Here is a 25,000-nt window from a genome sequence, read left to right as displayed (position 1 = left end):
GTGCCTATCTAAGGCGTCATCGGGCATCGAGGCAGGATACACCCTGGACGGACTGCCAACCCATCACAGGACACACACACACTCTCTCATTCACTCACACACTCACACACACACACACACACTACGGACAATTTTCCAGAGATGCCAATCAACCTACCATGCATGTCTTTGGACCGGGGGAGGAAACCGGAGTACCCGGAGGAAACCCCCGAGGCACGGGGAGAACATGCAAACTCCACACACACAAGGTGGAGGTGGGAATCGAACCCCCAACCCTGGAGGTGTGAGGCGAACGTGCTAACCACTAAGCCACCGTGGCCCCCAGTAATTGAACTATTTATGAAAAGGATCTGAGAAAAGTGTAGTTAAGTGTGTACAGTGTTTACGTGTTTTTTTCTTACACGAGTGTATTGGAGATGATTCGTGAGGTTTTCCAGGCTGCTGAATATAAACTCTTGGTGCAGGACAGGAGTCACTCTGCGAACAAACTGGTGCACGGCCTCGCGGTCCACCTCAAACTCCTGCCATGCGCTCACAGTGGACTATAACACACACACACACACACACACACACACACACATAACATCAATGTTTCATCAGTCGACACCACAGCGATACTGAATTCTGGATCCTGTTTGGTCAGAAGGTGTTGATTAATTTTCCAGCACAGCAGCTCTGACATTAACAAAGCTAACGATCGCAGGTATGTAACATAATTAACATGTTTTCTAATATGTTATTGGTTTCCATAGCAACAGCTCATTCACAGGGACCTATGGAAGTGTTTATGGAAGAAGTCTCCAGTGTCAGAGCATTGTAACTCACACACACACACACATATGCACACACACACACACACACACACACACACATACAGTATGCACACACATGCACACACATACACACATATGCACACACACACACACACACACACACACACACACACACACACACATGCACATACACACACACACACACACACACACGCACACACACACACACACACACACACACACACACACACACACACACACACACACACACGCACATACACATATGCACACACACATATGCACACACACACACACACACATTTGCACACACACACAGGCATAGACACACACACACACACTTGCAAACGTGCAATCACACGTGCACAAACAAAAAGAGGATGATGACAGCTGTTTTATATCTGAACTGACAGAATAAAACGTAACTATAAATGGATATAAAATATAAAAAATATATATAACAGGAATGTAACATCTCAGGAAGTTTTATTGTCGTAAGAAAATAATACACTCATGTCATACACACACGTATGACGGTAGGAGTTCGTTTCTTCAGCCAGTTTTGAGGATGTTCCTGAATTACCTGTAGATGTTTCTCATGCGCTGCCCAGCTGCAGTCTTGTGGGTGCTCCTCACCAAGACACGCTGCTTCACACACACATCCTCTTCTCTTCTGATCACACTTCAGCTTTTCCTGGTCCAAAAAAAACAGGCATTAAAATAAAGGAGATTCTTTCATTTATTATTAAGATAGGGTTCTGATTATAGGTCAGTTCATGCAGGTATTTATTATTTATATGAGCTTTTCTGTTTGGAGACTTCCTTCATTATTTATAGTACTTTTGATTGATGGTTTTGGAAAAGGATTTGAGTTGTGAATATATATATATTAATAAGTGGACTTTAGGTCACCTGGTGAATGAGAAGCAGCTGCATGGCTTCTGTTACACTCTCAGCATTCAGAATACGGGAGTGTTCATGTGTCTGAAGAACATCATCCTCCTCCTCTCCTCTCTCACTGTTCTCATCCAGGGACATCGCCTTAGTACAGAGAGAGAGAGAGAGAGAGAGAGAGAGAGAGAGAGAGAGAGAGAGAGTGAGAGTGAGAGAGAGAGAGAGAGAGAGAGAGAGAGAGAGAGAGAGATCTCTGCTCTCTCTCACACCCGTTCGCTCTCACTCTCGCGCTCGAGAGACTACATCCCTCTCTCTCTCGATCGCTCTCCATCTCGATAGCTCGCTCACCGAGCTCGCGCTCTCTCGCTACTCGCTCACAGCCTCGACCCTCGCACTCATGTTCTCTCGCTCCCTCCCCCGCGCTATTGCGCTCTCTCCACTCTCTCTCGCTCTCCATATGCAACGACTCTAACACAACATTGATCCCACGACATCACCAGCTACCTAGATGACATATAGAGAGATATACTATATCTACTCTCTATGCTAGATCCTATCTCTCTCTTACCCTCTCTCTCTCCTTTCTATCTACTCTCGCCCTCTCTCTATACTGCTGAGTCGCTCTCTACTTGCATATCTACTCTTCTCTCTATTCTCTTCTCTCCTGCTCTACTTCTAGGCGCCCCTCTCTCTCGCTCTCTCACCTCTCTCTCTCTCTCACGCCACCCATCACCTTCCCCGTCTCTGCTCTCCCATCTACTCTCCTCTCTCTCTCATCTCTCTCTGCTCTCTCTCTCTCTCCCTCTCTCTTTGTTTCTCCCTATCTCTCTCTCCCGTCTCTCTCCCCCCTCTCTCTCATCTCCCTCACCTTTCTCATTTCTCTACCTTCCTCGCTCGCTCTCTCCCTGTCTTTTTCTCCCACACCTATCCCACATCCCATCAAGAAAGAGAGTGAACATAAGCGAGAAATAGAGAGAGGTAAAAGCAGACAGACAGAAAGAAGGCAAGAACGAGAGAGTGAGAATGAGAGAGAGAGACAGACAGAGAAAAAGAGAGAAAGATAGAGGGAGTAACAGACAGATATACTACATGCTATATATCTGCTCCCCTGTTTCTGTGATCCTAAAGAAAACATAAACATTATTACAGATATAATAAACCTGAGAGAGACAACGAGCTCATGATCGTATGTAGTTACAGTGACGATGTGTCTGACTTTAGTTCTTCACAGTGCTTCTGATTGTCTAATAAACAATAGATGCTCTTACTTCATCCAAGGAGGACAGCAGGGCTGTGAGTGTGTGTGTGAGCTCGTCTAAAGCTGCTCTCTGGGTCACTGCGTCAGTGCTCAGGTCCTCCAGCACCTCCAGACGAGCAGTGAGCCAGGACAGAGCTTCCTCCTGAGCCCTCTGTACCTCACGCTGTGTCCACACACACACACACACACACACACACACACACACACACACACACACACACACACACACACACACACACACACACACACTGATACACACACACACACACACACACACACACACACACACACACACACACACACACACACACACACACTGATACACACACACACACACACACACACACACACACACACACACACACACACACACACACACACACGGATACACACACATGGATACACACGCACACACACAGATACACACACGCACACACACACAGACATGCACACACACACACACACACACACAGACATGCACACACACACACACACACAGATATGCACACACAGACACACACAGACACAAGCACACACACACATGCACACACATACACACACAGTCACACACACAAACACACAGACACGCACACACACACAGACACATACACACACAGAGACATGCACACACACACACACACACACGCACACAGACATGCACATACACACACATGCACACACACACACACACACACACACACACACGCACACACACACACACAATTACACTGATTACAGTGTTGCATATGTAAATATATTTAAACATACAGTATAAGAAACTGCAGTAACTCCAGTTTAAGGCTTCATAATAAATGATTAATAAGCAAATAATATATAATTTAATAACTAAACTCTGATTAAAACAGTAAATATTTGATTAGACATTTATTCATAAAGCAAATAAATAATTCAGTGAGAAAATATTTATCATAAAATATGTCAATTATTAAATCGATTAAACACATTACAATATTTAATCATTTGATCTAAATAAAATAAAAAGAAATATGATTATATAAATTATATTACTTATAAACACATGATTTATATATATATATATATATATATATATATATATATATATATATATATATATATCAAATTATATCAAATTATATATATATATATATATATATAATTTATATATATATATATATATATTATATTATATATTACTTATAAACACATGATCTATATATATATCAAATTATATATATATATATATATATATATATATATATATATATAATATTTTTATTCATCCCACTACAATACGATGACGATAAATTAATGTTCCTGTGTTCCTTTATGTACAAAGAGTCGCTCTCTCTCATCGTCTTAGAAACCAAATAAAATAAAATAAAATACAATAAAATAAATAAATAAGTAAAAAACTGTTCAAACTCAGACTCTCACAAATCACTGACACTGGAGACTCCTTCCAAGCCGTTACTATAGAAACGGGTTCCAGGCTCACCTGCACAGCGAGGCTCTCTCCGTCTCTGTGCTGGGATGAAATCCAGGCTGAGAGTTCGTCAAACCTGATAATAAAAAAATTAAAAAACACAGTCACAAACGTCTCAGAACGTCAGGGCATCCTTAAAAATATTTTGGTTTGCAGTAACAGTAAAAAAAAAAAGGGTCAGTAGGTAGGTCTTTATTTTTTTTTCAAGTTTCAATGGAATTTTGGTGATGGTGATTACGTAGGTTTGACTTTAAACAAATTAGCATATCGTGACGTCACTGACTGGGTCTTCAACCCGTTTGCGACGAGCGCATCGTTGCAAACTTTATTTTGATGCTGGACAGTTTTTCCAGAACTTCGTGCCAAGTTAAAGCGGTGTCGAGCTGTTTTGATGCATTTTTTAGATGTATTATGGCGCCCGAACTCGTATGACTTTGAACGGTGACGGCAAACATTTTGTTTACTGCAGCCGCAGCCATCATTACCGAGCGCGAACCGTCGACTATGACAGTGAATGAGAGAGAATGAGACGAAGCGAACGCACAGGCTGTAGTGTGACATCCGGTAACCAATAGTGTAAACATAGACGACGTCACGGGTTTTTATTTAAAAGAAAGAACGTAGCCTTTATTTGTATGTAGGCCGAGGCAATTTATATATTTACTAAATTTAATACTTACTAAAATATAATTAAGATCATTTTATCGCTTTTGTATTAGTTGTTTGAAGAGTAAAAAATAATAATTGGTCGGTCTTAACGCAAATTTACAACCGGGAAGTCGGTCGGACTTAAAGCAAAAAAAAAACACAAAATTATTTGAGTCGGTCCTGAATCGACAGGGTCGGTCGGGTTACGGACAACAGGGATATTTTTAAGGATGGACTTATTAATCTAATTTTTTTGAATCCTTATCGTATCCATGCGCAGAACAACACTTTCCCGTTCCGCTCCTCACCTGCGGTGCCACTCGCTCCACTTGTCTGGATGCTCTTGGAGTCTCGTGTAAGCACTTTCCACTTGACTTTTGACCTCTGAGACAGTATCTCTGGTCTCCAGCAGGGCTTTTTGTGTCGGGTCGTTTTCTGGAAGCTTGTGGCAGAGCTGTTCCATCGTCTTCAGTCTCCTCTCGCATGCAGAAATGGGGTTTTTGTGTCTGAAAAAGGCCTGAGTGTGGAAACACCATAACGCTTAATCGCGGATTTATTCTCTACAGAGACTCCTAGGTCTTCACAGCATGTCATCTTTGTTTCAGCTTTACCCTGTGTTCACGGATCGCTCTCTCGCTGCCGGCCGTAGCGAGCGTCTTCTCCTCCCTCTGCAGCTCTGCCCTGCACTCCTGCAGAGATGTCATCACGAAGCACCTCTCCGCTTGCACTCTCAGTCTCAGCAGGTGAGCCGGAGCCTCAGCTTGGATGTCCTGGTCAACACGATACAGACGAGGACCTTCTAGTAGCTCTTACTATTCATTCTCTTGATTCTGATTGGTCAAAAGGTGCTGACTAACGCCCTGACATTATCACTGCCGCATATCATAATAAGTTATCGTTACTATAGCAACAGAGTCTCGTATGGCGATGCTGCACATCTACAACTTCTTATTTAATAAAGAAAAGCGCGTGCGTGTTGTGTACTAGGGTCCTCTTACAGTACTAGCAGTGTTTTTGTTTTATTTTTGGAAATTATTTACAATTTAATAAATAGCTCAAGGATTAGCTCCGCCCACACAGGGAACGAAACATTTTTTATTATGCGTTTATGATATACGTAGTTTTATATCAAAGGAACGTTCTCTGCCTCGTCTGAATCCGAACGTCGTCGCTCCGATCTCGGGTTGTTCCGCAAGACAGAATGGAGGGCGCTAAAAATTACGCACCGCCACTTTAACGTCAAGGCGGGGAGGCGACTCGTGTTGCACACAGACTCTGACCGACTGTCAGGAGGAACTGAGCTCTGCGACAGCAAATGTGTCTGTTCTCTCTGAGTGGGAGGTTCGTAACCTTTTTGTCTGTCCTGTCAATCACAGCATTAGCCAATCGTAACTTTAAACGCAATTTAAAGATATAAAAAGCTTTAGATAAAGGAGAGAAGAAGTCAAACATCAGACTGACCTTCCACTGCTTGTGCAGCCTCCGGACCGTCTCCTGAAGACACTGCTGCTCCTCCTCAGGTAAGATATCAGTGAGGTCATCACACGCCTTCAGGTACGCGTTCAGCACTCGCTGGTCCAGGCGGCTGAAAAAGTCCTATCCGCAGAATCCTATTTCAGTATTTTGGTCGGGTTGAGAACGCTAACGCATTAAAAACTAGCGCGAGTACCGTACATCTGTCACATCCTAAAGGTCTCGCTGACATTAATCACACACAGGAATACTATCAAGTCATTTGCATATGATAAAAAAAAGTCAGAGTGAATAATAATAATAAGTAGGTCAAGCTCTTTGCTGGTGAGATGACAGAACGACGTACGCTGTGTTTGCTGAAGAGCTCAACAGGGTCTCCTCTCTCTGTCAGACACGCCTGGCCCACCCTCAGCGTCTTCTCCAGCTCAGAGCGAGTCTCCTCGAAGCGGCGTGTCAGGTTACCGTTTGCCTCTGCAACCCTCCTCCACTCCAACGCCTCCTGCATCAGGGCCTATAGAGAAGGGCACGTCTTACATTTGAATTCGAATGCATCAGTTAAAAACTTGACGGTTTGAATCAAAACAGATTTGTATCTGATCACCACTATGATATCTCTCAGGGATATAAATGGCCCCTTTAAGCTAAACCCACTTGTGTTAAACGCCTGGCGTGCAACACGTACAGTATCAGTGAAGGATTAAAGGAGCTGTAAGCTAACCTGGGCGGTGGTCTGAAGCTCGGTGACTCTGTTCTGCAGGAGAGACGCGTCAAAGTTGTAGAGAGTCTTGGTGCAGCAGAGCGCCCTCTGGAGGGCCAGGTAACTACGCTCCACTGCACACACACACCTCTTACAGCTCTGCTGCTGTGACAGCAACTCCTGTAACACACACACACACAGACACACAAACACACACACACACACACAAACACACACACACACACACACACACACACACACACACACACACACACACACACACACACACACACACACACACACACACACACAAACACACAACAGAATTAATGTGGCCAGCCATGAAACTCTCTGAGCACATTATGATTTTGATTAGAAAGTAAATCATTGAAATTCTCAATTCTGATTGGCTGCTGAGTTTGCATGTGAAATTACCACTTAAAAGTAAGTTAATCCCTAAACTACCCCCATTACAGTAAGCAACTAAAATCAGAGGCAAAAAGCGAGGGGGGGGCGCGCGACAAGGGCGCGCGCGTATATTATAATATATAAATATAACAAAATAGATATATATTTATAAAGATATATAATATATATATATATATTTTAATATATATATAAAAATTTATATATCATAGATAATATATATATATATATAGAATATATATATAAATTATAAATATATCTATCTATAAAGGTATAAATATATATATATATATATAGATATAGATTATATTTAAATATATATAAAAATATCTCTATATATATATATATATAAGAATTATTCGATATAATTTTATCAATATCTATATATATCATTAATTTATAAATATATATATATATATATATATATATATATATATATTTGTAAATATATATATAAAAAAATTTATATAATATATATATATATATTTAAATATCTATGATATAAATATATATCAATAAATTATATATATAATAAGAGCTTATATATATATTTAATATATCTATAAAATTTCTCTCTTTCTCTCTACCTCTCTTTCTCTCTTTCCATCTCTCTCTCACCCTTTCTCTCATTCTCTCTCTCTCTTTCCATCTCTCTCTCTCTCTCTCTCTCTCTACCTCTCTTTCTCTCTTTCCATCTCTCTCTCACCTTCTCTCTCTCTCTCTCTCTCTCTCTCTCTCTCTCTCTCTCTTTCGCATCTGCTTCACTATCAAATTTCATCCTCTGTGGAAATTTAATTCTCATTAGGAGTCTCTGCTTAGCCAGAGCTCCTGTGATGATGAAAAGAAGAAAGGAAGCTGGAAGGTGAAGTCAGAACCAGAGCACGACAGCGTGGGCTGTAACAACAAAGAGTTCCTTTAGAAACGTTAACGTTCGAATGAGTTCTTTAATTATAAACAAGTATTAACATTCTAACCAATCAGATTCAAGAGTTTAGTACCTCTTTGGCGCTTATGAACTGGTATGAAACGATACAATAGTGAACGAAGAGACAGCGTCAGTGTTTTTCCTCCCATATGTCGAGACACGTTATTGGCCGTTCTCTCTGACTAAGTGTGACGTGAAGCTCTTGACTTTATCACGTCTCCTCACCTGGTTTCGATGCTGGTCGTGCTGCTGAGCGATGATGTGACCTGCGTGATCCGCTATCTGATAGAAGGCTGAGATTTGACCTTCTAGCTCTTCTAACACGGGAAGCACAGTGTGACACTCTCGCAGCACCAAAGGACATTTCTCCTTCATCTGAAACAGCACACACACACACACACACACACACACACACACACACACACACACACACACACACACACACACACACACACGTATCAACCACATGTAGTGTAAAGTCGATTTAAACGCGACTTTGAGAGAAATGATGTCCGAATGTAAAGAATCGTAACACCTTGTATAGCTGTCCTTTGATGGACGCCATGGTAACGAGGACTTGCTTTCCATCCGCACCGCTGGAGTCTCTGATCCAGAGCTGAGCCGTGCGAGCGGCTGTTTTGTATCTCACCTCCATCGCTGGAAGTCTTTGTTTGATCTCCTTCATAACAAATGAGGTAAGTTTTGAGTCATGGTTAGTGAAATGGCATATTACTCATATCATATTAACTCAGGTATGAATCAGTGCTGAATCGAATCGTTTCAGATCCGAAGTGAACCGAATGAAGTGAATTGTTACGTGTTTAACAGTTTTCTTAGAACAGTTTATGTGTATTGAGATGTTCATCGTATCGTCTGAAAGAAGAAGATTCACACCCTAATAATAATAATAATAATAAAATAATAATAAAAAATAATAATTAAAAACAACAATAATAATAATAATAATAATAATAATAATAATAATAAAAATAAACAAATAAAATAATAATAATAATAATAATAACAATCATAAAAATAAACAAATAAAATAATAATAATAATTACAAATAATAACAATGAAAATAATAATAAAAATACATAAATAATTAATAATAATAATAATAATAATAATAATAATAACAAATAATAATAATAATAATAATAATAATAATAATAATAATAATAATAATAATAATAATAATAATAATAATAATAACAATAACAATAATAATAATAATAAATCAAACCTCAGCTACAATAAAAAAAAACTGTGCTAATTGTCTTAAATTCAGGAGACCGCATCTCTACCTGAACGTTCCTCATAAACGTTCTGACGTCTGGCAGTGACACCTGGACAGGTGAGGTCAGTTTGGATGTAGAAGTTTCCAAAAAGTCTCGGAGCACAGCAACGGCTTCCTGCAGCTCTGCCTCGCTGTGAGTCTGAGTCTCGTGAACACAAGCGTACTGCAGAGACACAAAGCTTTTAATTTCACTCCATCTGGAACAAAAAGGCTTAGAATATAGTGATGAGTGACTCAGAGAGCAGGTTTCATCATGTCGAACTTCGGCTCACTGGTGATGTCGTTTGTTTTCTCTTTTGTTTTTTTTATTTTAAGCAGAAATATGTAAATGTGTAACTCACACACAAGAAAAAAAGTCGATTTATCCAAAAACTCTCACTTTAAAGGGTTTTTCTCTTTCAGCAAACTAACCAGCTGTCTTAAAGGAAAAAATACAAAAAAATAAAAAAAATGTTGATTATGAGAATGATGTTATTATTAGAATTTATTTATTCTTTTTTATTTATTCCATTATTATGTAATCTATTTATATTGACTTATTCTATTTATTTTATAATTATATGTTGGATGTTAATTTTTTTTACAGGAGTATGTACAGTATAAATGCCTTTATAAGCCATTAGAAGAATTTTTTATGTTGCACAATTTTATCCTGGTCACGAGTCTATTCAAGGAAACAGTGCATGAGACAAGACGACACGCTGGATGAGACATCAGTGAATTTTCATCTGCACTTCTTCACACCTCAGGGTCAATGTAAAGTCCAACCGATAGCCTTTTTTATTTAAGGTTGGAGGAAACCGGGGAACCCAGAGGAGACACAGAGGGAACATCTGAAGCTCCGTGCAGACACTCGCAACAAAAAAAAAAAAAGAAAACTCAACCCAAATAAGTGAATGTTTAATAAACGCCGAGTGCTGATTTTCACCTGTTTGGCTTTACTGAATAAATCTCTCCATCTCCCGTTGAGTAGCAGCAGCTGGTGCTTCAGGTCACGAGCCACTGTTTCATCACACGTCTCGATGAGGAAATTTCCTGCCGCGTTCATGCCGGCGTGATTCTCCATCCAGTGTGGAAGAGTCCTGAAGAACTCCTAGAGGAACAGAGAGAGAAAGAGAGAGAGAGCGAGAGAGAGAGAGAGAGAGAGAGAGAGAGAGAGAGAGAGAGAGAGAGAGAGAGAGAGAGAGAGAGAGAGAGAGAGAGAAGAAGAAGGAATATAGAACACAACAGAGAAACGGATAGAGGCATTAGAGACAGAGAGATAGAGATAGAGTGAGAGAATGAATGACAGAGAGAGAGAGAAAGAGAAATGAATAGAAAGCAAGACTCCTGACAGAAATAAAGGAGAGATGAGGAATATGAGAGAGAGAGAGAGAGAGAGAGAGAGAGAGAGACAGAGAGAGAGAGAGACAGAGAGATGTAGAGAGTAGACGCATGTAATGGGAAATGTTTTGACCTGATTTCAGTGAAGTGTCTGAAATGGGATTACACTCAGACACACTAATTACACTTCCCGTGTGAGCGAGGAGGGTAAGACGCGTCTGCGTATCGTATCCAAGAGAAGTTTTTTTTTTTTTTTACAAATACCATGACAATAATTCAACCAAAAACCTTAAAAAAAAAAAAAGTCAAGCCATTTGATCAAACAAACATAAATGACCTGAAAATGAAGTGAAAAAACCCCCGAATGCTTCCTCATCTAGATGGACTCCAGACCTGTGATCCCACATCACTTCGTTCTTTACTCGTTCATTAGCAACACTTCCAGTGCTGTTTTAGCGTTGGAAAAAAAATATTCTGGTTTCCTATTGGTCAGAAGGTGGGTTTATTGTAGTGCCTATTGTTTCCAAGGCAACAGCTTGGACTCATATAGCAGACATTCCAAAAAAAAGCTGCAAAGTTGTACATTTGTTTTCAGTCATTTACAGTAAGATGCTGATCCTTGGTAACCCATTTGGCATTAAAATAAAAAAGAGAGAAATAAAATTCTTATATAAGTTCTCATCTACTATCTCGCTTTATAGAAGTGTCACGTCATAATATGAAACGATAAACTGAAAGGGTTGCCAGGTCTCACCCTATTGACCTCCAAGTGTTGTATTCCTTAGACATCTGTCTTGAATCAATAATTTTTTTTATTGTTATTATTGTTGTGGCTCTTGAATATGTTCTGGGGAGAAATATCAGACAGACTGGACTTTTTTCCTGCGCTCCTCACATACACACTCACTCGTTTAGCGTTCTCTGGCTGTCTCAGCGCTGCTTCCGCGTCCTCCAGCCAGGCCTGCAGAGACTCCACACAGCTGCTGTACTTCTCCCAGTTCCCCCGAACCTCCTCCAGCATGGACCTGACGCTGCGCACCTCCACCGACAGACTCCTCCACTGATCGGCCACGTCCCTCAGGAAGCGCTTCACACTCTTCTCGACTACACACACACACACACACACACACACACACACCAAGGCACATTAAGGCTTCACTGTCACGTTTTGTGTATAAAAACATGTCCAAACTTGATCACAAGCACTCCGAGTCTACAGAGAAAAACATAAAACATGACTCTTTTTGCTTTCTTTTATTTCCCCCCATTTTGATCACGTGCTATTTTCCAAGGGACACGGAGGTAGCCAGACACGTCTTTTCATCACAACTGTTCCTTCCACATTCACTTTCTTCTGCATACATGAGCTCAGAGATGTTCACCATTAGCATTGACAGGAAATAAATGACTAGGCCACGCCCACCAAATTTTTCCTTTCTTTGCTCCAACATCATCCCGCTTCAGAAAATTTGGGACCAAATTAGAGATTAGAGATGAACTTATATATATATATATATAAAAAATTTGCAAAGCACTGGCTTTGACCACACGAAAAGACTAAAGATACATCAGATTACTGTGGATGGGATCATTTAGGAGACATGGCGATGTCTCAGGTCTCCATCAGTCTCAGGGAGTTTTTCACTTCTGGCTCGCTCATTAAGTGACCTGACATAAGGCTAAGTACCGTGACCCAGACTCAGAATTTGTTCTCTGCATTTGACCCATCCAAAGTGCACACACACCTTGAACACACACACACCGTGAACACACACCCGGAGCAGTGGGCAGCCATTTATGCTGCGGCGCCCGGGGAGCAGTTGGGGGGGTTCGGTGCCTTGCTCAAGGGCACCTCAGTCGTGGCCGGCCCGAGACTCGACCGCACAACCTTAGGGTTAGGAGTCAGACTCTCTAGCCATTAATTGATCTAACCAAATTTTTTATTTCGATCCTGAATGTATTTAAGTAAAATCAGATGAGAATTTTGTTCTAAATGGATTTTTTGACCTTAATACACTTTAAAAACGTTGGTGATGTCACAATGTCTAGTCACGTACTATGATTACAGATACAAAATGAGTTCTTATGATGTTTTCAATGATAACATTTTTTTCATCACACACACACACCAGCACACATATTATATTCACACCTTACAGCTCCTTCTCAAGTAAACCCGAACTGCTTGTTAAGTTACGGAGAGAAGAGAAAAGGACGACATCACTGGCTCACTGGGGACGTTTTAACCTGCACCAATCACAGCGCAGAGAGCTGGGTTCCTTGCCAGAGGCGGGGTGAGAGCAACACGTTAGTGCGACTACGGGTCTGAGAGGAACCCATTAGGACATCCCCACTAATGGAGTGAAACTCCCTGCTGGATACAGTGCCGGGGAAAACCTCATTTACCCAGCGCCTGAGGAGAACGAGACGAACGGCGAGACAGGAGGTGTGTGTGTGTGTGTGTGTGTGTGTGTGTGTGTGTGTGTGTGTGTGTGTGTGTGTGTGTGTGTGTGTGTGTGTGTGTGTGTGTGAGGAGGGGATGCTGTAGGCTGAGACTGATTGACTGTTGAGCCCCATAAGGATTGATCTCACCGAGTTCCGATAGTAACCCCGAGGACACAGAGACAGCGAGCGTAGAACACAAATAAAGCGCCCGAGTTCCTTCACCCTTTGTACGCTCTGTTCATATCTCTGTCTTCAGAAACGATCTCTAAGATGTTATTTTATAGCTTTCATTGCCGGAAATGTAAAGTAATAAAAATTCTGTATGTCATTTGTGTCCAATCAAACGCTCCGGAGAAACTGTACGTTTCCTTTTAACCCTTTCAACTGAAAAGCAATAGCATTTTAGCAATTGTGTTTTTTTCACATGGACGAACCACCGACTCGCCTGCGAAAACATTACCGATGTGAGATATAGGAAAGGGGGAGGGGCTTCCAGTTAAGTGTAAATATATTTTTATTTCTGTAAAAAAAAAAAAAAATTCACGATCAGGATTCTCACCTGAAGAGTCGGCGCTTATGTAAAGCACGGCAGCCCGCTTTAGAGCCTCGTAGACGGAGTCGTACTTTTGGAAGAAGTGTTCGCCTTCGACAAACGTCTGCAGACAGAAGAAACGAACGGAACCCAAGTTAATGATGTAAAAAAAAACATTTTTTCAAAGTCAGGTTTAACAAATTAAGATGGACTTTAGCTCTGTACTGAAATACCTCCATCTTCGTTGAGTACCGACGGTTTTTATTGTGTTTCTGTAAAGTCACTTTGGTTGGAGCAAGATGGAGGTTCTCTTAACTTAACTCTAATCAATTCACAAAGTCGTTACGTATACGGTAATCGAACCGTTTCTCTCTTACAGCTCAGCTTCTGAGAAGAAGAAACATTTGATTTCACCAAATTTACCCTCAACTCAGTGGTGTAGTCTACGTGATACTCAGGCATACGCCGTATACACACTAGGAAAGGCCAAGGATTTCCGTATACCCACTTAAAAAGCGTGAGGATACGTAACAATATCATTTTCTGACAGAACTTTCATTCATAAATTCACCCCGTCTGTGTTGCGAACACAGACTGTGGTTGCGATTGCGAATCACTAACGTTTTTGGACCATTGGGGCTTCCGTGGCCTGTGACCTGATCTGACGTCACCTACCGAGGAGGAGAATCAGTTGCTTGGCGGTGTTTTTTGGCGCAAATTAGAAATTAACTAACTAATGTAAAAGAAGATATGAAACGAAAGCAGACACAAACTAAACTCTGAGTGTTTTCGGAAGCCTGCGCCTAAAGCTACAGCAGCTTCGGGTGACATTTCACCCACAGCCCGAGTACAAATGTATTTGGAAAGCTTTGTAAACTATCAGTTTATTCAGTTCATAATATTCTGCAATGAAAGAGTGTTGGTGATAAAACTGAACAAATATTTATTGTTCACTCTTAAATGTACACTGAAAATTGACAGCTGATAAAACGTGTGCTCCAGGTCCCATATTCATATAAAATTTAAGGCTAAATGTAGCTCTTAAAGATATAAAGTTCAACCAAAAATGGAAATTGTGTCATTTTTCAAAATATCATCTTTTGTGTTAAACAGAAGAAAGAAACTCGTACAGTTTTGGAACAAATTGAGGGTGAGGAAATAACACAATTTTCATTTTTGGGTGAACTTTATACCTTTAAGAGCTACATTTAGCCTTAAATGTTATATGAATATGGGACCTGGAGCACAGGTTTTATCAGCTGTCTGTCTTTTGTTGCTTATAATAAATTGGAATGTTGATAACACATACGCAGCCTTTAACAATGCTCTAAATTACATGTAGATGCATATTTTATGCATTAGTGAGTGTGGTGGTGCCTATGGGGTGTCGCTCTAGGATGGGTGCGTATGAGGCTGGGAGGGGGGAAAAAATCACAGTATACTGACTACAAAAAACTAGACTACACCACTGCCTCAACTATCGAGGTCCATTGATTCCACCATGTTTTCGAACTCTTTCTAAGATATTCTGAGATCAAAGGCAAACCTACATGACATGATACAGCACCACTGGAGCAGAGAGGGTTAAGGGCCTTGCTCAAGGGCCCACCAGTGGCAGTTTGGCAGAGCTGGGGATTGAACCCTGATCCTCCATTCAACAACCCAGAGCCTTAAACACTTGAGCAAACACTACACCTAAATACGTTAAAAAACGCCGACTACATGTAGTTTATTACTTTCAGATTCTGCACTGCGATAACCGACTAACGATTTGTTTACCGTTAATGACGTGAGTGCTTACGATGAAACGAAATCCTATCTCATGAGCCGTTTTTTAAATTGTTTGATTGTCTCGATCCATCACCAGGATCCATGACCCACGACTCACCACGTAGCTCTGGAGCAACAGCTCGGTGGTTTCCCTTCGCCCATATTTAATTATCCAGGATTTCAGCTTGGATTCACCCAGCGACAGGAAGTCCAGCATGCGGTACCTCGACTCCCAGAATTCCAGTTTGCTCAGATGGACGTGTGAGGAGGTAGATACGTAGTTTAATCTGTTATACATCAGTTAGGGTTTAGGGTTAGCGTTTGATGTTAAGCTACAGCACTGCTGCATTCTGATTGGTTCAAATTCATTTCCTGTAACAGCAGGTTTAATATTCATGTTCTAACCTGTCAGGAAAAAAAGAAAGCAAAGGGAATAAGGAGAAGAACGGAAGGATTCTCCTGTGTCAAGAATTTTTCTTGCTGCGATAAAGATAACAAACTTACATGATGTGCAGCATTAAAATGTAACTAGAAACTGGTACGAATTATGATTTATAATTTCATATTTAATCAATAAACAGATACAACAAAATAATGTTAGGTGAAATCTAGCGCATTAAGCATGCAATTTTCCTCGTAGACTGTACTACAGTGTGAGCTGCTGCTATAGAAATTGAGTCATCGTTTTTTTTTTCCTGACCAATCAGAATTTGAGGTCTCTCGTTGTTTCTCACACCTCTCTGCCATGTCTTGGAGCTGCTCGGCCGGTACGGCAACGCCGCCGACGCTCCGGTCCCTGTGGACAGACTGGAACGTCTGCTGGTGCGTTTCGACGAGACCGAGGATCTCCTGCGGATAAACAAAGTGGCAGACATCCATCACCGTCACACCTTGGACACACCATTACTCAATTCCCTCTTCTTCCTCTCCTCCATCTACACCCTGCTGTGAATTCTCATTTACCTGATGGAGCTGCCGTGTACGGTGAATGACGTTGGCGGTCTCCTCGTGGCTCTGTTGGGGAAGCAGGTCCTCTTGGAGGATCTTCTCTGCCTGATGCAACCACACACCTACAGTACCCAGAGGATCTGGCAACCCGCCATCCAGCTGTATATGCCACTCCAGGAGCTGAAGACAACAAAACAATTAGCCAAAATCGATGTTTGTTTGGTGTACTATTGGTTTTATTATAACCAACCGCATGAAATTATTTGTTCAGCGATGCAAACACAAATATCTCCATCCATGTGTGTGTCTTACCCTAGCACATAGTCTCTCCCAAGCCTGTTTAACCAGCGCTTGGTCTGAAGTCAGCATGCCGTCCTTCTGAGTGGACTGAATGCAGGACTCCACTTGTCTCCTCCTCACCTCACACTGCACACGATAATGCTTAAAGACCTGAGAAATGACAAAATCCACAAACGGAGCAAAAAGATATATACGATAAGGAACAAGCAGAGCTTAACTCTTATCCTGCTTGTTACTAACATGTAATCCAGGAACATTTACAATTAGCCGACGACCTTATCCAGAGCGACTTACATTTTATACACCTGAGCAATTGAGGGTTAAGGGCCTTACTCAGGGGCCCAACAGTGGACCTGGAACTTATGACCTTCTGATCAGTAGTCCAACACCTTAACCCCTAGGCTACCACACCCTAGACATACTGAGGAAGCTACTAAAGGAAAAAAAAAAGCGTTCCAGACTGCTGACTTTGACCCGGTCAAAACAAGATCTAATCAAATTCATCTGCAGGTTTCGTTTGTTTTATTAATATCATACAAAATCCTACAAACAAATCCAGTGAGCTGTAATATGGCCTTTATTACTGATTATAAAATAGTACATGATCCAGCACATCATGCACGTTATTGTAGACGGGCCGAAAAATACAAAACAACTGTACAAGCCAACATAAAATAAGGGCGATTGCAACAATTTAAATACAAAAAACTGGTAAAAACTCTGTAGCTATGTTACCTCAGGAGACGCGCTATACTATATCTAGATTTTATACTCTATTTATATTTTATAAAATATGTCTTAATATTATATAATCTACTTTAGATTTTTTAGTAAATATTAGTAAATATTTTTTATCTTATAACAATCAATTTAATTTTTTTTAGATTATATACAGTATCAATTAATTTTTTTATATATTTGAACGATTAAATTAAATTTTTACTAAAATCCTATTCTTAGTCTATTTGATTCTATTTGATTCCATTTTTACTTACTTATTTTTTTTATATTTTTATTGTGTGTGATTGTGTATGCGACTAATAAAAATCTGTATTTGAAACGCCGAAGAAACCGTAGCACGCGTTTGACGGTACAGGTTTAGCTGCCCAGCCCTCAATCAGCTTCCTTCAAGCTTTGCTCATTATTCCATCCATCGCAAATCAAATAATGGACAAACGTTCCTGAAAAACCCGGTATTTAATATCGACCGAGGGTTTTACAGTAGTTTCAGCCGAACCGTACATTTCAGAATAACATACAGTGACTATGCTAAAAATCTAAATACTGCATTAAAGTCAAAGGAAAAAAACGAATACAAGGGAAGGAAAAAAAAGAAAAGAAAATGCAGCCATACACTATATTAGTATATTTCTACAGCAACAGATATTGAGATTCATCTCCATCTTTTCTGACGTGGTTCCCTGCAGAGCTCTTAGTTAAATAGGGAACAGGCCTGCGGGCCGGCAGCCTGCTGACACACACTCATTACACACACCACCAGCGTATCATCAGCTGGATCATCACTTCCTTTTACAGCACAGGTTCAGTCTAATACGTCTTAGATCGAACTCTACATCTGGGTATTACAACAATTAAAGAGAAAACAACGCCCTAGTGACCTTTCCGAAGATAGAATCTAAACAAGGGATAATCTCGAAATGACCCTGATATCTTTCAGATAGTGTTTCCACACTATCTGAAAATTCTACCTAAAGCCTATCAGAGAAATTTGTTTAAAATGGATTGGAGAATAATTTGTAAGACAACAAGCTGCTGTGCGACTGAACTGGATTGTTCCGCTGATATTGTAACAGCGTGTTTTGTTCCTCTTATTCCACAGCAGTTTGCTAACATTCCCAATATTCATTAATAAACAAACAAATCGCGCTTCGTATCGGTTTAAAGTCGCGTGGAATGTTGTGGAATGTCTTCTGACTTGCTTTACAGCAGCTATAAAAAGTTTGATAGCTTTTTTTAATTAGTTTGTGATTGTTGTTTGTTCTAAACGTATTAAAATGAAGCATCTGTAGTACAATCCCTGTGAACAAGCGCTTACTATACAAATCATAAGGTTGCAGCTGCCCTACTGTCAGAGCTGTTGTTATGGAAAAGAACAACCATCAGCACCTTCTGACCAATCAGAATCCAGAATCGGTGCAAACCTGTATAAATGTATATACGTTAGGCGATGAAACAAAAATGCTATGAGATCAATCAGCTTTGTTACCGTCTCGATGAAAGGTTGTTTTTTTTTTTTTACTCCTGTTATTATTGTGATCTAACTATTATGTACCTGATACCGCTGACTGAGATCCCCGGCGTCTGTCTGAGCCTCAGCACAGTCCCTGTCCATCTGATCAGCCCAAACCTTCAGCTCCCTCAGAACACTCCTCTGTTCACGCTGACAACCAGAGACAGATTGAAGGTTGGACAAACAAGCATAAAAAAATGTAAAATAGCTTCATGGTGTTTTTGACCCGGTGTCGTTATAAATAGCCTATGGCTTGGACGCTGGGTGTAATTACAATAAGGAGTTCAGACCCAGATTGACTTCGGGCCAATTTACAGCTACATGAAGACCCCTTACTGGGTGAGATATTTCTTTTCATCACTGTGTGCATTTACTCCAAACCACCCACCCAACAGGGGGGCTGAAACTGACAGGACTGAGAGGCGGGAGGGGGATGGGGTGACTTTTTGTATGACGTTTCCTGTTAGCTTCGCCATCAGAGCAAGCATTGTTTGGCGGTTTCTATCAAGATGAACGAGTGTGTGCATTGTCAAGTATGAATGTGTGACATTCTTCTTCTTGGAGCGATGAATAACCTGCCGTCGTGTTTGAAGAATGAGAGAGCGATTGCTCCAGTGATCTCGCTCGAGCCTGCTGTGTATTGCGTATTTCCTACTATGATATTTCTCCACTTTCTGATCAGCTTTACCGCGGCTGAAGTCAACAATGGCCGCTCTTTTTTGCTACTCTGAGATAATCCAGCAGGTCCGGCTGACATTTCGCAAGTCAGAGAAGGCCAGGATTAAGCACAACCTCTCCTAAAGCCTGTTTTACTCAGGTCTGAGTGTTATCGTCTGACTGTCAACAACGTCGATGACTAGCGGGACGCCGACGTGGAGCTATTGTTATGCAAACAAGCTCGTTGAGATGTAGCGCTAATGTAATGATAATAAGCGTGACAGGATTTCAAGGCTGTGGGAAATTCTGTGCAGTGTGTATACAGAATAATTCACGTACTAATCAGGAATATAGATGCTGTTTGTAAATGGAGGTAATTTGAGCGACGGCAAACATAACCGCATGCCCTCCAGGCGATGAATAGACGTGACGTGACTGAGCGTACCTCTGACATTTCTCCAAAGACGGGGGGTGCAAAGCCAAACTACGGGACACGGGCAAGCATGACGAGCAAAGAAGGACAACACAGGAAGTTATTAACGGAAATCAAAAGAGTGAGAGAGAGAGAGAGAGAGAGAGAGAGAGAGAGAGAGAGAGAGAGAGAGAGAGATAATAGGATTTAAAAATGACACAAGAAGAGAGAGTAAAAGCTAAAGTCATGCAAACACACATTTATGTAAGGAATAAAAAACTTTGACGTTCAGGGCCGTCACAGAACAGGATTTAATTGTACTTGCATGAGCAGAACATTTCCATGCACAATAAAAAGCATCACATATATACGCAAAGACTATATGCTTTTTCTAAAAGGTTAGAGGTCAGGACCGTATAAATGACCGTACCTCCTCCTCACGTCTGACGCTGTCCGTCTCCGCAGACTCCGGATGATGCTTCAGGAACTGAGCCACATACGTCATGATGGACTTTTCGTCTGGTTTGTCAACATCCACGTCTGAAGCATGGGTCATTTTTTTTTAAATAAAGGCATAAAGCATAAAGATTTGAGTTAAATATTTGCGTCTCTGCGTCACCTACCACGAATTAAATATAAGGTGTCTCCCCCCCCCATAAAAAATACTGACAGGAAAAATATATGTTTTTATTGTTTGTAGACACTGGATCATTTCCAGCAGGAAATTTGATGACTTTTGCAGCCCACTGTAGTATTTCTCGTATTTTTGGAACCTATACTAATTACATTAATATGTTGATGCAATATAAACAGTAATTGATGGTAGAAATCAATAAGGAAGAAGAAGAACAACAACAATATTAACTAGAAATTTAGGAATTTTAGGAATTTCCCATTCAAGTCTATGGGACTTTTTTGGCCGCTTTTTCGTCCGCTGTGTGAACATCGTTAGTCAGATCGCGTATAAAAGTCATAGCACACCTCTCGTCGATGAGCCGGTCGATTTGACACCTCATTCATGGGTCTAGGACAAAAGCTGCGGGACAAGTTACGCGCCGAAGCGTTGTCCGGAAGAAGAATATCTCAGTATGCAAGATAACAAGAATGTTGCTTTGCAAGAACCATTAATAATAATAATAATTCAACAGTATTAATGTGTACCCTCAGGGTCGAGCAGGCGCGGGATGCCCAGCTCTCTCTCGGCCAGTGAGAATGCCTCCTCCAGGTTGTCTCTGTTTGTTTGGTTCCACACGCGCTCCATGTCCACAAGCTGGGGACGCAGGGCAAAGATGACTGCGTGGAACGCTACGCCGGAACGCCAGCTTGGACCAAAATCCCTGACTTCCAGACCTAGTCTCCTGTAATGACAGAAATTATAAAAAAATTCCTAAAAGTCCAATTTAACTACAATTACAAAAAAAAGGAATAAAAATTAAATAATTTATTTACATATTTTATATTTTATTTTAAATATTAATAACATTTAAGCAATCTGTATCTCCTATTGTCTTCCTCTGCTTTAAGCCACAGTTCCACAAAAAAAAAAGCTCTTACTTGGTAGCCGTTTTCTGAACCCATTTTAGCAGAGCCTTCTTGGCTCCTCCCTGGAATGAGAGGCGGGGCTTGCGTTTGACAGGCGGACTGGTCGGCTCTGTGCTGTTGGAGCTGTCCACCGAGGACGTGCTGCTGGTCTGAACGTTCTGAGGTGGTAGCGTGCTGGTGAGTTCCTCAATCTGGGGATGAAAATCAAGCGTGCGATCGAGCGATAGAAATTCCGATACAGTTTTCGTGAAAATTTTAGTTAGTAAAAATGATTTGTTGGATTTTGTTTTTTTCCTGCACTCTAACCTGGAAATATAATATGATGGTCCATATCAAGCCCAGGATGATGGAGGGTCTGCCGTTTACAACATCTGTGGTGTTGATGTTAACCAGTTTGATCTGTCACAAAAAGAAAATCATCCTAATCACAGATATTAATATTGCGTGAATATATTGCGTTAATATAAAGTGAAGTTTTTACTAACCGGAGATCCTCTGTACACAGACTGAGGGCAGAGATGATCCATGTAAGAGAGAAAGAGAGGAGAGAGAAGATACTGACTGTAATCTCACCATACATACACCATACATACTCCACATAATCATCTCCTCCATAATCATCTGCACATAACTCACTAAGAAACACTGGAATTGCTGAAAAACATCAGCTTTAATGTACAATAGCATCTGATGCATATGATTAATATATATTAAATGGCTTCAGGGAAAAGAAAGAAAGAAAGAAAGAAAGAAAGAAAGAAAGAAAGAAAGAAAGAAAGAAAGAAAGAAAAAAGAAAGAAAGAAAGAAAGAAAGAAAGAAAGAAAGAAAGAAAGAAAGAAAGAAAAACAAGCGGCAAGTCAAGAAAGAAAGAAAGAAAGAAAGAAAGAAAGACAAGCAGCAAGTCCACAAAGAAAGAAAGAAAGAAAGAAAGAAAGAAAGAAAGAAAGAAAGAAAGAAGAAAGGAAGAAAAGCAGCAAGTCCACAAAGAAAGAAAGAAAGAAAGAAAGAAAGAAAGAAAGAAAGAAAGAAAGAAAGAAAGAAAGAAAGAAAGAAAGAAAGAAAGAAAGAAAGAAAGAAAGAAAAACAAGTGGCAAGTTCACAAAAAAAGAAAGAAAGAAAGAAAGAATGAAAGAAAGAAAGAAAGAAAGAAAGAAAAGCAGCAAGTCCACAAAGAAAGAAAGAAAGAAAGAAAGAAAGAAAGAAAGAAAGAAAGATGATTTCTTGGATGGATGATTCCTTTTCACAGATCAGTGGAATGAAGTGAGGAAAATGAAAGTAAAATATTCGACACATTCCTTTAAGGCCCAGAGATTTTTTCAGCCCTTTTACACACCGCTGCTTTAATGTAAAGTATTATCAGATGAATTAGAATTAGATTCATATTTATTAACTTACATGCACACAGCAAGAACTGCAATAATAATACACACTATACATCATAGGAGTGTAGATTAAAGGACCCAGAGAGAGAGAGAGAGTGAGAGAGAGAGAGAGAGAGAGAGAGAGAGAGAGAGAGAGAGAGAGAGAGAGAGATAATGGGATGAGATAGAGTAGTACAATAACTGAGTCTCAGCTGTGTGAGAGACCGGATTTTCACCTCCTTTAACAGAAGAGCGAGCGAGTGGAGTGTGTGGTGAAGGAACAGATATAACACTGATCCTGTCCTGTTTCACACACAGTTTAATTACTACATCATTCATTATTTATCTGTTTGAAAGGTCATTTTAGTTTATCACATTATTTAAAAATACAAGACACAGAACAGTGAGCAAACAAAGCTGGGGGTGAAATCAAATATCACTGAGAGGAAGGAACAGAGAGAAGAGTTTCGAATGATTGAAGTCAATCACAAGGGAGGAAAGAAAGACTACCTAAGTTTCTTTCTTTGTTATTTAGGAAAGAAAGACTATCTAAGTAAAAGAAAGAAAGAAAGAAAGAAAGAAAGAAAGAAAGAAAGAAAGAAAGAAAGAAAGAAAGAAAGAAAGACTCTAAATCACAGTTGCTTTGAGTCAAAATCAGCTCTGAGTCACAGTCAGCTCTGAGTCACAATCAGCTCTGAATCACAGTCAGCTCTGAGTCACAGTAGGCTCTGAGTCACAGTCGGCTCTGAGTCACAGTGGGCTCTGAGTCACCCTCGGCTCTGAGTCACAGTCAGCTCTCTAAATCCAGGCTTTGTCTTTGAGCTGGACCTCATGGCTGATTTAAAGCAAATCAAAACAAATTTTTGTTGCTCTCAAGAGCATGCTGGGAATGAGCAGATATCTAACACAAAAGAGGTCCATCATCCAGCACTTCATCATACTGAAGACAGTAAACATCATTTTCCTGACAGTAAAATAAAGACGCTGGTTTTCTGCATGTCACGAGTCACACAGTAAATCAATCACTGCATTTATCGACGACTGTTTGTTCTGACTGGACCGCAGAGCTGCACACATTCATCAAAATGTCAGACACAAACTCAGGTTCACAGAATGAACAGATTTATCTTTTAGAAGAAGAGTGATTACGCTCATTTGACTGACATAAGAAAGAAAGAAAGAAAGAAAGAAAGAAAGAAAGAAAGACAGAACGAAAGGTGTCCACAAAGAAAGATAGATGGGGATGTGGCAGCTCAGTGGTTAAGGTGTTGGACTACTGATCGGAAGGTCGTGAGTTTAAATCCCAGGTCCACTAAGCGGTCACTCCTGGGCCCTTGAGCAAGGCCCTTAACCCTTAATTGCTCAGCTGTATAAATGAGACAAATGTAAGTCTCTCTGGATAAGAGCGTCTGCCGTAAATAGATGCTTGTTTCCTTGTTCTAGATCAGCGGTGTCCAATCTTATCCACAAAGGGCTGGTGTGGGTGGAGGTTTTCATTCCAACCAAGCAGAAGCCACAGACCTGCACCAACACCGGCCCTTTCCGGATAAGATTGGACATTGCTGTTCTAGATGGATGAT

General features: G+C 40.5%; 1 protein-coding gene across 4 annotated transcripts in view; it reads right to left on the bottom strand.

Annotated features, from left to right (window-relative positions):
* Positions 1-25,000, bottom strand: part of syne1a (spectrin repeat containing, nuclear envelope 1a) — a 177,455-nt gene that overhangs the window by 150,099 nt on the left and 2,356 nt on the right. For 3 of the 4 annotated variants that reach the window (XM_047801922.1, XM_047801923.1, XM_047801920.1), the window contains exons 3-29: positions 22,544-22,564; positions 22,365-22,457; positions 22,071-22,249; positions 21,678-21,874; positions 20,947-21,056; positions 20,550-20,588; positions 19,490-19,597; positions 17,209-17,346; positions 16,912-17,076; positions 16,685-16,797; positions 16,067-16,235; positions 14,206-14,302; positions 12,109-12,305; positions 10,807-10,971; positions 9,886-10,041; positions 9,113-9,256; positions 8,803-8,952; positions 7,248-7,406; positions 6,876-7,040; positions 6,518-6,652; positions 5,668-5,826; positions 5,365-5,573; positions 4,421-4,484; positions 2,954-3,106; positions 1,704-1,832; positions 1,375-1,485; positions 402-542 (exon numbers count right to left, since the gene is read on the bottom strand). In XM_047801922.1, the coding sequence (XP_047657878.1) occupies positions 402-542; positions 1,375-1,485; positions 1,704-1,832; positions 2,954-3,106; positions 4,421-4,484; positions 5,365-5,573; positions 5,668-5,826; positions 6,518-6,652; positions 6,876-7,040; positions 7,248-7,406; positions 8,803-8,952; positions 9,113-9,256; positions 9,886-10,041; positions 10,807-10,971; positions 12,109-12,305; positions 14,206-14,302; positions 16,067-16,235; positions 16,685-16,797; positions 16,912-17,076; positions 17,209-17,346; positions 19,490-19,597; positions 20,550-20,588; positions 20,947-21,056; positions 21,678-21,874; positions 22,071-22,249; positions 22,365-22,457; positions 22,544-22,564 (3,666 nt within the window). The remainder of the gene's footprint in view (positions 1-401; positions 543-1,374; positions 1,486-1,703; positions 1,833-2,953; positions 3,107-4,420; positions 4,485-5,364; positions 5,574-5,667; positions 5,827-6,517; positions 6,653-6,875; positions 7,041-7,247; positions 7,407-8,802; positions 8,953-9,112; positions 9,257-9,885; positions 10,042-10,806; positions 10,972-12,108; positions 12,306-14,205; positions 14,303-16,066; positions 16,236-16,684; positions 16,798-16,911; positions 17,077-17,208; positions 17,347-19,489; positions 19,598-20,549; positions 20,589-20,946; positions 21,057-21,677; positions 21,875-22,070; positions 22,250-22,364; positions 22,458-22,543; positions 22,565-25,000) is intronic. The other variant, XM_047801921.1, reaches the window with a different exon arrangement.

This window comes from Tachysurus fulvidraco, chromosome 16 (genome assembly GCF_022655615.1).
Source record: "Tachysurus fulvidraco isolate hzauxx_2018 chromosome 16, HZAU_PFXX_2.0, whole genome shotgun sequence".
Classification (NCBI taxonomy): domain Eukaryota; kingdom Metazoa; phylum Chordata; class Actinopteri; order Siluriformes; family Bagridae; genus Tachysurus; species Tachysurus fulvidraco.
Note: the sequence above shows the minus strand (reverse complement) of the source record. Positions and strands in the feature narration are given on the sequence as shown.